Genomic DNA, 13,880 nt, shown 5'->3' with positions numbered 1-13,880 from the left:
ACGACTTTCATACCTCGGGCACTGAAGTCCCAGGATCAGTCCCCAGTACCACCAGTAACCAGAGCTGAGCAGCACTATGGTTAAATAAGTAAATAAAACACCCATTTTTTCACATTAGACAATGAAAGAATTCCAAAAAAATTCAAATAAAAATGTTTAAAAAGGAAAAAACACTCAAATAAATATATTCTGTATATATTTACATATAGATTTTCTATGTCAGTGTCAAAGACCTCAACAGGAAAATTAACTCTGTTTCAGAATTGGCTTGAACAAGAAGTAACTCTTTGGCAGTATAGGATAAAGATGACAGGACTACAGAAATATGTATACAGGAATCATTTTTCTCCAACATTTTTACTATAATTCAGCAGAAAATTTGTCTTCATGACCATTCAATAATTTAATTTTATCTAAAGTATTGGGCATTCCAATAAAAAAATCAAAAGATGCACAAGAGATTAGTCCAGTTCTTCTTTGTTCTTGTCATCAGGTGACGTCATGAACAGCTGAACATCTTTGCCCATTGGTAGCCAGATTTTTTTTTCCCCCCAGAATACTGCTCATCTCTGGTCTATGGTTGTCCTGGGAATTGAATCTGGGGCTTTTGGTGCCTCAGACATGAGACTTGTACCCAGATCTGTAGGGTGGCAACTGTTTTACCACTATAGCTTGTAGAACTCCTCGTGAAAATATATGTGTAACTACTGAGTCAAAACTGAGGAACATGAGTTGGGGGAAAGAGAAAGTTGAAGACAGGCATAAATGACAAGAGTTTTTGGTGAGTCACGAGAAAGTGAGAATTTGAAGTGAGAATTATAAACATGCACCCATCTGGAAATGGGAGTGGTTAAGTCAACAGAGTAAACATAAATACTTGCAGGTAGCCTAGATTAGATTGAAGGAGTCCGAGTCGCGTGGATTATAAAGACAAGTAAAGAACTATGAGCTGATGGTAAGGGTGTAAAACTAGGTTAATAGAAATAGGATACTGTGGACAAGCATATTTTTCTGGCTAAGGTTTATCAAAGACCTATAAATTGTCTTTGTTCCTCTTTTAAGGATGACCTAGAAATTACTCCTCAGGTCTGGAAATTATACAAAGGAAAGCTGAATCTTGGCGGTATCCATGATAGTTTGTACACTCACCCAAAGAAGATGAGATATCGTTTGATATTTTTATATGATATGTTCTCTCTCTTCCTGTTTTTTGCAAAGTCCAAACACTAAAATGAGTAAAATTTTCTTTAGAAAAAAGCTGTTCTGGCTCTCATATACAACTTGAAAATTTGAGCTGGGCTGGATTCTGGCAATGTTTCAATATGAAAAAAATACTTCTAGGAAAATAAGGTTTGTATAGCAGCCATACCCGTGAAAAGGGCATCGAGCAGTTTCTCAAAATTCTGCGATTGTTATATGGTATAAAGGAAACCACAAATACATGCATTTAACTCTTATTAACATACAAAACACACATTTTGAAATGTACTCTTAAACTTACACAGCATCTTTGTGATTAAAATATATAAGAAATATCTGCACGAGCAGATGCATACAAGCTCCAGATGTGCTATTTTTCTTACCCTGTGGGTTGTGTCTTCTATAAGGGAAAAAAAAAAAAAGAAGTATTAATCATTTCTTTAACTGCTAAAGGGGATGGGTGCTGCTCTCATATTTCAGAAAGGGGCTGGAAAGTGAGGGAAGCCAAACTTTTTCCTATTTAAGGCCAAAGCAAAGGAATCTCAGTGGCTGAGTTTTATGACGGGCCCGGTGCTGAAAGGCAGGGAACAACTAACTGATGGTGCTACTTTGAACTGCTTTTCCTTGCTCCTTTTTGCACAGAGAGTCTCATGTCTGATATTTAGACATGATGAGCTTTGTGCAAAAGGGGATCTGGCTACTTCTTGCTCTGCTTCATCCCACAGTTATTTTGGCCCAGCAGGAAGGTGAGTGGGTACTGATTTCAAGAAACTTTATGATGGGGGTTGTCTTTACTTTTTATAAATAGGTATGAAGGGGGAAGTCAGCCCCCCAAAGGGATCCTTTCCTTCTAAGTTCTCTATTGTGAAACAGAAGTGATCAGAGTGGGACTATTTACATCTGCCTTAAATGAGTATTGACATTTTTAGTTTGTAAAACTTCCCTGGATCTTTAATATGAAGATACCCTTGTACTATACCTTGTTTTTATGTTAACGGTACTGGAAACTTCTGAAATGGCTTTAAAAAGCTCTCTTCCAGGATTGCTAACATCTTGGAATGCTTCCCTCGGCAGTCTGGAAGTCATTGGTCTCTAGGAATACTCTTCTGTTCTGTTCCCCTTTGTATGTTAGATTCTTTGTCATGAAAGAATATCAAGCACTGTTTTCCCAATAAGCTGATGCATAACGCCATGTCTTAATGTTCTGTAGGAGAATATTGCATACTGCTAGAATTATGAACTATACTTCTCTAAAATGCAACAAGAGAGCAGCTTCAGTGTGCTTGAAATAAGTTCAAATTGCCAAAAATGTTTCATCATTCCTGCTTTTATTCTATTTCAAGCACATAGAAGATAGATTGATGAATATTGTTCAGTAGCATTTTTTGGTCAAGAATCTAGTGTTTTCACATGTGCTATGCTTTGCCTGTATTTGCATTAACAAAGATAATATTTTTAAAACTGCATTCAATGGAAATGCTTGAATTTTGTGCAAGCAAGGTAAAGATGCAAGTATCATTTGACTTCAAAGAGTCGCTTTGTTGTGTTTTCTAGTAAGTACAATTAGTGATTTTTATGTTCTGGCTTACAAAACTACATTTATCTCATTATTTGAGTAAGTACAAATATTTCCTTTAATCCATGTTTCTGGCAGTCATGAACAAATTAGAATACAGACTTTACTGGAAACAAATATTTAGATGTTAAAATTAAAGCTCTTAAAAAATCACATATAGATTTCTATTTGTTCATAATCAGAAATGATTACATTTAAACGACAGCTGTTTTCCAGTGTGGTATCTGAACTAGCTTTTGTTTTAATGTGGAATATCTCTTACTGTTCTCACAGGCCATATATGTACATGAGTGTGGGCTGTGTGTGCGTGGGGGGGGGGAGGTGTCTCCCAACGACATTGCTTCAATTATTTTCTTTCTGTGGCCACACAAAAAAAAGGAATAATAAAAAAAGAACCCAAATTCATCATTCTCTTCACTCCTCCACCCCACCCAACCTTCCAGAACACACACCCCCACCCCTTGCCCCAGCCCTCCTCTCCCTTCCCATTTCCTCCTCCTCATCTCTCCACCCTTTTTGGCTTCCTTTCCTTTTTGGAAACCCTCCTTCTTGTTCCTTCACTCATCGCCCCCACCCCCAGCCACCCCCATCCTAGGCAAGCCCATCTCTCTTCCCTCCCTCTCTCCCTTTCCTCCCTCTTCTCTCTTTCTCGCTAAACTACTTTCCTTGTCCCCATGTATCCTTCCTATGTCTGTACTGCTCTGTTCCCTCTTGCTCCCCTTCTTCTTCCTACCCAACTCCTCCCTCCTTGTTCCCTCCTTCATCTCCCCCTCTTCCCCCTCCTTTTCCTCCACCTCCTCTCTCTCTGACCCTCCTTCTCTGCCTCTCCTTCTTCCCCCTCCTTCTCCTCTCCCTCCTCCTCTCCCTCTTTCTCTCCCTCCTCCTTCTCTCCCTCCTCCTCTTCCCCCTCCTTTCCCTACTCCTCATCTCCCTCCTCCTCATCTTCCTCCTTCTCCTCTCCTCCATCCTCTCCTCCTCCTGCTGCTCTCCTTCTATCCCTTGAACTCATTTCTCCTTCCCTCTGTCTCTCTCACTCATCTGAACTTACCTTCCCCTTCTATCCCTCCCAGGAGATGCTGAAACTCCCAGTCCCGGACTAGGATAACAGATTATTACAATCCCCCCCCACCTCAGTTAAAACATTGGTCCTTTATAAAGCTCACAGATTCTCCTGGTTTCCATGAAAAAACAATCAAAATTCAACAAATGGGCAAAATATTTGTATTGTCTGGTTCACTTTATAATTTAATCTTTTATAAGCATTACAACCATTTCTCTTCTCAATACAACTTTAGAGAAAAGTGTTTGATTTTATGTTACCTTTACATCAAATAATTTCTTGTATGTGTGTACTCTTTCAGTGTTTGAAAGGAATTGAAAAGTCTTGTTTGGTTCACTGTCTTGTTTGCTTGTAAAATTTACAAAACATAGTCTAAGCATCTTGAGATAGTATGTCATCTCTTCTCTCTAAGTTCTGCAAGAGAATTCTCCTGATGGTTTAGTTTTGGGAAATTACAGGAGGCAACTGAACATACAGCATGCTGGGAACAGTTATGAATAATCCGACATATGGGTCTATGCTGTACTCACTGAGAATCCCAGAAAGGAAACCATGTGGCTCTTAGAAACACTAACTTGTAAGCTACTCACAGAAGCATAAAACATCTCCTTACCTTTGTAAGCTGGTCTTCTTACAATTTGTAAAAATGCTATTTAATTTCTCTGTTTTATTCCACCAGTAGAGAAATGTGACCTGTTTTCTATTTCCTGTGTTTATAAACATGCCAAGATTTAAGCACATAGATTCTCCACCTAGTGGTTGACAGAGAAATGACAACATAAATGTAACAACCTTATTCCATGTTGTACAATGAAAAATTGAGATATGACATGTGTGAATTTTAAATATTAAATGTTACTCTCCCAAGGATATTTAACATAAATATTGTTTAAAATGAATAAATTACTGATAAAACATGCCAAACAAACATACCCACACACAAACATGATGGTAACACTATCCAGAAATTTTTGAAAGTAATTTGAATGTTAGTCTAGTTACAGGTGGGGGGGTAGTATAATTTTATGCAAAAAGACCTTTATAACTGAGGCTCCAAAGTATCAGGTTCAATTTCTACACAACCAGAAGTCAAAGTTGTTCCTCTCTGAATTCTTTTCTCCCATTAAAACCAAACAAATAAAATATACATTTTAAAGGGTCCATTTTCCATTATGCTTTTAAAAAGATTAATTATCAATCAAGTAGAATTCAAATAATTCTAGTTTTGTTTTGATCCTAAAAATAAACAAACAGAATTACCCATAATGTCCATACTCCCAGAGAGATAAAGAATAGGAAAGCTGTCAGGGAAGGGACTGAAATACAGAGTTCTGGTGGTGGGAATTGTGTGGAGTTGTACCCCTCTTATCCTATGGTTTTTGTCAGTGTTTCCTTTTTAGAAATAAAAATTTAAAAATATTAATACATAAAATAAAGGAAATGTAGCATAAATGCACTAGAAACTTTTAGAGGAGGCGATACATAACTTCTCACATACGTCAGTGTTTATAGCACCATTTTGATGCTTTAACAGAGATTACATAAAAAAAGACAGAGTCAAGACTAAATCCTGGACCAAAGACACAAAATATAATTTATGAGTATCTGAATTTTCTTAATTTTTTAGTTGTCTTGAAAAGAGCTTCAAAAGTGTACATTAGTTTAGAAGCTATTATCAGCTAATATATTATCAGCTAATATATTTCTATAGGTTAAAAAAAGGATAGATTAAAACCATAACTTTGTATTGCTAGATCTACTTTTCAAACAAAATATTCATGTATGGTCTAACCAGAAATTCTTGAGCTTTTTAATGATATAAAACCTAGGTAAATAAATCATTGATACAAAAAAAAAATTGACTTCCCTTGTTCAGAGTATCTCATTCCTTTAGCACCTCCAGACCTTTCAAAATCAGACTATTTAAAAATCTAAAGCAAATAGGTATTCTCATTAAATTTAAGGACTATCACTGGTTGTGAATTTTTCGGGAATATAATTATATTACAAAATAGTTCTCCAGAAAATTTCCACACCTAGAGTCACATGCCAGACCTTGAGTTGTCAGTCAAAGACAAGAGCGCCCTCTACGGAAACCTCATGGTTTCCATCCTGAAGGACTCGGCTTTTCTTTGGTGCCAGCTACCAAAGATTATGCAGCTAGCTCAACAATTTGATTTTGTAACAACAAATGTTATAAGTCGCAGCAGACTGTTTCTTGTAAAAGTTTTCCAGGAGGAGGGGGGAGAAAGAGAGAAAGGAGGAGGAGGAGGAGGGAGAAAGAAAGGAGGAGGAGGAGTGATGTGGGAGGAGGAGGAGGAGAAGGAGAGGAGGAGAGGGAAGAGGAGGAGGAGGAGGGAGGCGGGCTAAGCTAGCAAGGCTCAGTGTTGTTGCTTTCTGCCCTGGGACAAAAAATAGGCAGGGTGTCAGGATTTCATAAAATGAAAGGGAAAACTTCGCCTGTTTCATGTCAAAATGACAACGGAAAAAGTGAGATAACTATTCTTAAACAAATCATTTGTTAACTGAGTTTAGGGAGTTACATTAGCAACTAGAATTTCTGTCTGTGTTTAAAGAAAACACTGCAGAAGTGGATTCCTTTCAGATTAACTAACAGAACCCTTGTATTTTCCATGACTGCAGTCAAGAACGGCCATTTAAAATTTAGTCTTAATAAAATGTTCAAAGGAACAAAAATTATAATGTCCAAATAATGTAACAACAGAAGAAAAAGCATCCAGAAACCATTCAAAGTTAAACTTCCTTTGGAGACTCTCAGTGAGAAATTAGTTTCAACACAACACCTACTTCCTGGTGACCCTGTGGACCAGAGCTCTGGCTGTGGCAGGTAGGAATATAGGGGACGTGACTCCAGCCAGATCAGAGATGTACCTTTTGGACCTGCGCTGTATTTTCAGAATATCCTGACTGAAAATAGAACTTTCCAAGGAAGTTGGAAGTTCATTATTTGAATCACTTAGTAACTATGTTTTCTGAAAACTGGTGCCCTTAATGAGACATGCTAAATATGTCTTTTACATTTGGTGCAGTAGTCTCACCTGTCCTTGCTGTTTGTCATTGCTGATATCCTTAGAATCCTACATTTGCCTACATATGGCAACTGACTTTTGAATTTTCTGGATTTCATTAGCATAACCATGTAGATGTAACTCTCCTTGATAAGAACAGGAGAGAACAAACAGCAGAATTCAACTCCAGATGTTCTTTTCCTGTTTGAGGCCAGAAAGAACAGATATGCCATATAGAACCATGATCCTTCTTAAAAACTATTCCATTTAAACTCTAGTTTAAACTTGCAAGGACTAAAACCATAGTGGGACAGAATTTTGAAGGTAAATTCTTTAGCCTTGGCCTCTCCTTGAGAACAGAATACAACCGACTGTCAGACTAACATAGCTTTCTTAGATTAAAATCTCAGCTTTGCACCTTACCAAGTAACCTTAGAGAAATTGCTGATGAATCTGTATCTAGGATTCCTTATCCACAAACTAAGAAAATAGTACTCACCTAGAGAGTCAATGGGAAGACAGAGTCACACAGAAATAAGTAACACTCGTAACAGAACCTATAATAAGAGATACTATGCACACGCAGCCTGGAATTTTTTGTGTTACTGGAAAGCGAGACTACTGAAAAAAATAAATTAGTAACATCGAAGATGTGAAACTGCTTCTCCTTTGTGAAATAGAAATATTTTGGCCAACTATGATCAGTGGGATATATTTTCTTCAGTATTCCTGTTGTTTTATATTAACCATGTAGTATTAATTGTAATATTTAATTGAACCTATTTTGCAAATTGTTAGTCTCGGAGACTTTCCATTGTTAAACTTTCTAATTTTAATTTTGACGAAGATTAAATATTAACCACCCTGAAGGAAACGTATCACTGGAGACACGAATATCGCATTTTATAAAGAATAGAAAAATAAAACATTTAGAAGTGATGCTTATTTTTGAGTGTTTTTATTTCACATCCTTGTTTTGGCACAGACAGAACAACTTTGTCCACAAAGAATATTTTAAAGTTTAAATTATTTATATAAGCAAGATATTTCCACCTAAGTCCTTTTAATTTATATTTTTTAAGTATTTTAATTTGTTTATCTTAGAGAGAGAAAGATATAGAGAAAGACTAGAGCTCATTTCTGAATTATGGTGGTGCTGGAGATTGATCCTGGGACCTCAGAGTTTCAGGCATGGAAGTCTTTTGCAGAACCATTATGCTGTGTCCTGAGCCTTCTCAGTCCTTTTTATTATTATGTGGCCTATTGTTTTTAAATATATTCCAATAAACATGCTAGTGGTAGAAACACACTTAATAAAAATGTGTATTTTCCAAACTTAAAAGCCAATTTTTTTCAATTAGAATATATATGAATTCACACTTACAAAATATCCAACTTTATAAAGAAAAATGTTATAATTTGTATATCACATCTGTTATTTTCTGATTAAAAGACATTTAACCTAGATAAGCACTCAGTAAGAGCCAGAGTGATTAAGTTTATCATCTGAGCTAACACTTTGATCGGATGTTTCAAGCATGTAATTTATTTTCACTCCAAGAAAAGGAATTGGCATTTCCATTATCAATACTATTTCTAAGCCACAACACTAAAATTCTGTTGAATCAGCATGAGTTGATATTTGAAGATTGGGGAAAATGGGGTTATGTATTAATCACATCTAAAATATACCATGGTATCTGGCCTTTATCTTTCTATCAAGCGACAAAGCAGAGAGCTAGAGGATAGAAGAAACAAAGATGCCATTATGTCACATACTGGCTTCATTTTGCTTTATAAATTCGATCCTAATAAGGAAGTGATTTCAGCCTAGTGTGTTACTGGTAAAGCCTCAAATCTGTTTATTTCAGAGCTATCCTTTTTGTCCCCTACGAGACACCTTTCATGTATTTCCCACTCACCTCTTGTTCAGAGAACATGGACTAAGTCAGGAGTTGTTTTAGTCATGGCTACATCATCTACCTGAGGTACTTGATACTTGCAACACCGAGTGTGGTGTTGGCACCTTCACCTTCGTAATGAGGAGGTCAAGCTACAAGGTAAGGTTAACTGATATTCCGAGTTACAGAACTAATATCAGAACTGCCATCAATACTGTAGCATTTTCTCCTATCCTCTTCCCACCATGGAAACACCTGACTCCCTTTAGAGTTTTCCTTCAGTATGGCGGCCTATTATTACTCTGATGAGAACACACCCAACCTTTCAGGTCAGTCCTTGCAGCAGGTGTCAGCAGAAACACCACATGGTCAGTGTCAGAAGCCCTGGCTGCCATGGTGACCACCTTGGGGTCCACTCTTCAGCTCCTTTCTCCCTCCTTTCCTTCCTTCCTTTTTCTTTTCTTTATCTCTCTCTCTCTCTCTCTCTCTCTCTCTCTCTTTCTCTTCCTTCCAATTCCAGTCTCACTTTAATGAGGGAACAGCTTGAAGAAGCTCCTTCCTACCACTAGGAAGCTATCATTGTTTTATTCAATAAAATGTATATAAATGAGACCTCTATTTCAAAGTACCTTATTGGATTGTAACCACCCTTCGTGTAACCACCCATGATACCGTAACTGCTTGCTGAATAAGACAAAGAATGAAGTGCAATCCAAAAGTGATAAATAGTTCATCTCTGAGACAGGCCACTTGAACTTTTGGGACCAAATTAACCAAGGATACTTAAAACTGTGGAAAGAAAAACTATGTAAAGCATTCTTTTTCTTATTCTGTCACCATTTTCACGTCTCCAGACTAGGGTAGTCAAACTAAAGGATATGAAATACATGTGAAAGAGGTTTAAATTCTACTGCAACATATTGCCAAAATTTCTGTCGTGCACAGGAGAAAAACAAATAAAGGAAACTTCATAAAATCTCTCCATTCTTTCAATAAAGATGACTGAGATAGAGAAATATAGAAAGCTCTAGCACATATTTCTAGGGAGACTAACTTTCTAGGAGAACCAAAGTTATTTCAAAATGGATGTGTGTATAGTAATAAACAAAACTGCATTAATTCTAACCTTTCAATTTACTTTTTTTTTTAACTTAGAACAAGGTTTTAAATGAAAGAGAATTACATTAAAATAACAATCTTTATGTTGAAACCCCTCCTTTTAAGATTTGATCACACAAGGTTTCTAATGCAATTTGGAAATAAGGAGTTCCATTAACAATTTTCATGTGTACAAAATTGGGTTTTGCTCAGTTATAACACTTGATTGCAATTTTAATAAACCATTATGTTCTTTAATACATTTTATGGTAGATGAAACATTATGGTTTGATGTGATATTATCCTCAGGAAATAATGAGGTATATACTCACGAGAAAACACGTGTGTTGACTCTAAGTCAATTTAAGAACACTTAAGTATGAGCTGCTTGCCCCAGGATTCAGTCACCATCCTTGTGTCTTTTATTTTGTTTCTGTTGTTATTATTGATGTTGTTATTGATGTTGTAGATGCTTGACAGAACAGAGAGAAATGGAGAGAGGAGGGGAAGACAGAGAGGAGGAGAGAAAGACAGACACCTGCAGACCTGCATCACCGCCTGTGAAGCGACTCCCCCCGCAGGTGGGGAGCCGGGGGCTCAAACCAGGATCCCCACGCAGGTCCCTGCGCTTTGCTTTGCACCACCTGCGCTTAACCCACTGCGCTACCTCCGGACTCCCCCTTGTGTCTTTACTACATCATCAATAGCACTCAACACTAGATTTTTACAGAACAGGTTTTGTGTTAGCTATTCCTCAAAGAAACAAAGTGCTATTAACAACAATTAGTACTAGTTAGTATTTTTTCTGTTTCCCTCAATTCTATCAGTATATATAGACACAAAGACACTTATTTGTTATTGATATCTTTAGAGTGCATGATAATTGGATGTGCATGTATTATCGAAATACCACAGTTACTTTTAGAAAAGTTTATGTACATAATATACAGTCATCATACTCTAAACGGGGAAATGGGAAGCCTGAAATATAAACAGGGAAGTCTTGACCTAGAAACTAATTGTTTGGAACATCTCATATGAAGTTAATTGATAAAAAAAATTGCAATGCAATACAATGATTCATACTGCTAACAGGAATCCAACACAAATATTTAAGGATATATTTGAAGGATTTTTGTTTGTTTGTTTTTATAAGATGTTCTGTCTCCTTCAAACTTCCAGACCTTTTCTGGTTCCAGCTGTGAATTTAGTTCTTAAATATGTAAGTTCTGAATAAAAAACAGTGAATCTGACAGCATGATTCCCTATTTTATTACTATTCCTACTTATTTGAAAAAGATTTCTTTTGCTGGGTGTAACTTTCACGACATAATGTAAATGAGCTTACTCTGCTGGCTTTAGGCGAACATTTGTCAGTCTATTTTCAAAGCATAAAGGAATACTCCTTAAAAAAACACAAAATGTCTTTCCACTGTTCTCATATATTTGTTCTAAACATGGAGGATGAACTAGTATATTTTAAAATAAATTCACGCCTACTTAAAATTTTCATGAAACAACCATCTGCTACTTCATTAGCTGTAGAACACATCAAAGAACTGTAACACAGAGAAAGAATGAACTTGTAAATTTCTTGAATAGATCAGGGCATTACACAAGATCACTAAATTGTGTGTTCATACACAAAGGAAAATGCAGGCCACTTTGTAAAGACTATGGGTTCTGAAATGTCCTCCTGTACCAGCTAAGCTTCTAAACCCAAAATACTTAGTGTGAACCTAAATCATTTCTTTCAATCTTCAGTGCAAACAGAAAGGGAAACTTAAAGTGATGATTGTATGCAATATAGAGTATCCAGATGAAAAATATCTCTAGGCCCACTCAGATGCCTCTTGTTCGCAGGACAGCAAAAACTGGTTGTTAACTACTTGCCTCCTTCAAGCAGTGAAAATACTTTTTTAGTAAACATTTTTCAAGTTCTGACTCTGAGAAAATATAGTTTTCCTGTTACACACACACACACACACACACACACAGACACACACACACACACACATCAGCCACTGAACAATGCATTATTTGTTTGCAAAAAAAATCGCAGATATTTGAAAACTTTTTATTTATTTACTCAATTTCTGGCAAACTTTGATCGTAATACTCCAGAATTAAAGTTGCATTTAACCACAATCCACAAGTAATGTTTTAAGAATTGAGACCAGGTTTTATGTTGGCAAGCCCTAAACTGATTCATTGTTAATAACTTCTGAAATTTCAATACCTTACATATAATTAGAAATAACTTTGCAATTTGGTTGGGACCAGTTTAACCATTGGGAGCCACTAATACACATGGTCATGATTCATATTTTTTAAAAACATATGCCTTGCCAATATTTCTTTTTTTAAAAACCCTACTTCTGATGACTTGGAACTCTTTTAATCCATATAGTATACATAATATATTATGTTATGTTGATCTCCAAATGTTCAACAGAGTTAGCACTGATATTTTTTGTTTGTTTGTTTGAGCAAGTCTTTTTTTTTTTAATTTTTCCCCCTTGGTCTTTGCATTTTTGTTTTTCCTCCAGGATTATTGTTTATTCATTCCTATTGTTAATATATTTCCTCTAGTGTTATCACTGAGGGTCGGTTTCTGCACTACAAATCCACTGTTCCTGGAGGTCATTTTTTCCCTTTTGTTGCCCTTGTTGTTTATCGTTGTTGTTGCTATTATTGTTGTTGTTATTGCTGTCGTTGTTGTTGGATAGGACAGAGATAAATTGAGAAAGGAGGGGAAGATAGAGAGGGGGAGAGAAAGACAGACACCTACAGACCTGTTTCACTGTCTATGAAGTGACCCCCCCCGCAGGTGGGGAACCAGGGGCTCAAACTGGGATCCTTACGCCTATCCTTGAGCTTTGCACCATGTGCACTTAACCCACTGTGCTACCACCTGGTCATTTATTATTATTATTATTATTATTGTTATCTTTTATTTTATTTACTGGATAGAGACAGAAATTGAGAGGGAAGGGGTGATAGAGAAGGAGAGACAGAGAGACACTTGCAACACTGCTTCATCACTTGCAAAGCTTTCCCCCTGCAGGTGGAGGCTGGGGGCTCGAACCTGGGTCCTTGTGCACTGTAACATGTGCGCTCAACCAGGTGTGCCACAACCCAGTCCCAGCACTGATATTCTAGACACTCAGTATGCTTTGTTAAGTTTTCCCAGGGATCTAGAAGAGTGTTATACTGCCTAGAGTAGTTCAGTTTTTTCCTAGGATTCTCACCTAGGTTAAGAAGATACATAAAATCTTCCAAATTAATGACAACATCATCTTTACAGTTTTATGCTTCTATCTACTGTTAAAGACTGCAACTGGTTTGAAAGAGATGTTTTGAATGCATGAGCAATAAGTGAATGCTATGGTATTTCTGTGATTTCCATCTATGTTAAATTCTTACCAGAAATGAAATGAAAAGACTTAATGAGGATTCACCATGGTGTGCCAACTTGATGCTTATAGACAGATTGGCTGTTGTAAGCAACTTCTTACTACTTATTATTTCAGCAAGTTCTAAAACATCACACTGTCTTGTCTTCTAGCTGTTGATGGAGGATGCTCCCATCTCGGTCAGTCCTATGCAGATAGAGATGTCTGGAAGCCAGAACCCTGTCAAATATGCGTCTGTGACTCAGGATCTGTTCTCTGTGATGACATAATATGTGATGAACAAGAATTAGACTGTCCCAACCCCGAGATTCCATTTGGAGAATGTTGTGCAGTTTGCCCTCAGCCTCCAACAGCTGTAAGTTAAAAGATAACACTGAACATCTTCAAGATCCCTATTTGAAAATATGAGTTATTCCTGGTTCAGAGGATGGGACCTGAAAGAAATGTCTACTAAACAATCTTGTTAGTATGCAAATCGGAGGTGAATGTTCCCCTTTGAAACTAGGAGTTGTATGTGACTCAGGGTCAGAAATAAATATGCAAGTCAGTACACCACTTCGTGGAAACATTGGTTCTGCTGTTTAATTGATTTCTTTCTTT

General features: G+C 36.8%; 1 protein-coding gene and 1 long non-coding RNA gene across 4 annotated transcripts in view; one reads left to right on the top strand and one right to left on the bottom strand.

The window, feature by feature from the left end:
• Positions 1–1,457: 1,457 nt before the first annotated feature.
• On the bottom strand, positions 1,458–13,437 carry LOC132534235 (uncharacterized). 3 transcript variants are annotated; one of them, XR_009545910.1, is made up of 4 exons: positions 13,291–13,437; positions 6,896–7,066; positions 4,427–4,588; positions 1,458–1,600 (listed from the first exon to the last, which is right to left on the bottom strand). It is a non-coding gene; the product is annotated as an uncharacterized LOC132534235 (long non-coding RNA). The 3 variants fall into 3 exon arrangements; XR_009545909.1 differs by lacking the exon at positions 1,458–1,600 and having other exon boundaries at positions 3,981–4,588; XR_009545911.1 differs by lacking the exons at positions 1,458–1,600; positions 13,291–13,437 and adding an exon at positions 7,365–7,492 and having other exon boundaries at positions 3,981–4,588.
• The window catches only part of COL3A1 (collagen type III alpha 1 chain), a 43,708-nt gene continuing 31,578 nt past the window's right edge, over positions 1,751–13,880 (top strand). Inside the window, exons 1-2 of the mRNA XM_007528997.3 lie at positions 1,751–1,946; positions 13,433–13,635. Of these exons, the coding sequence (XP_007529059.1) occupies positions 1,868–1,946; positions 13,433–13,635 (282 nt within the window). The 5' untranslated portion in view covers positions 1,751–1,867. The remainder of the gene's footprint in view (positions 1,947–13,432; positions 13,636–13,880) is intronic.

Source organism: Erinaceus europaeus, chromosome 18 (genome assembly GCF_950295315.1).
Source record: "Erinaceus europaeus chromosome 18, mEriEur2.1, whole genome shotgun sequence".
In the NCBI taxonomy this organism is placed as follows: Eukaryota; Metazoa; Chordata; class Mammalia; order Eulipotyphla; family Erinaceidae; genus Erinaceus; species Erinaceus europaeus.
The sequence above is the reverse complement of the archived record's forward strand: the minus strand, read 5'-3'. Positions and strand labels throughout refer to the sequence as shown.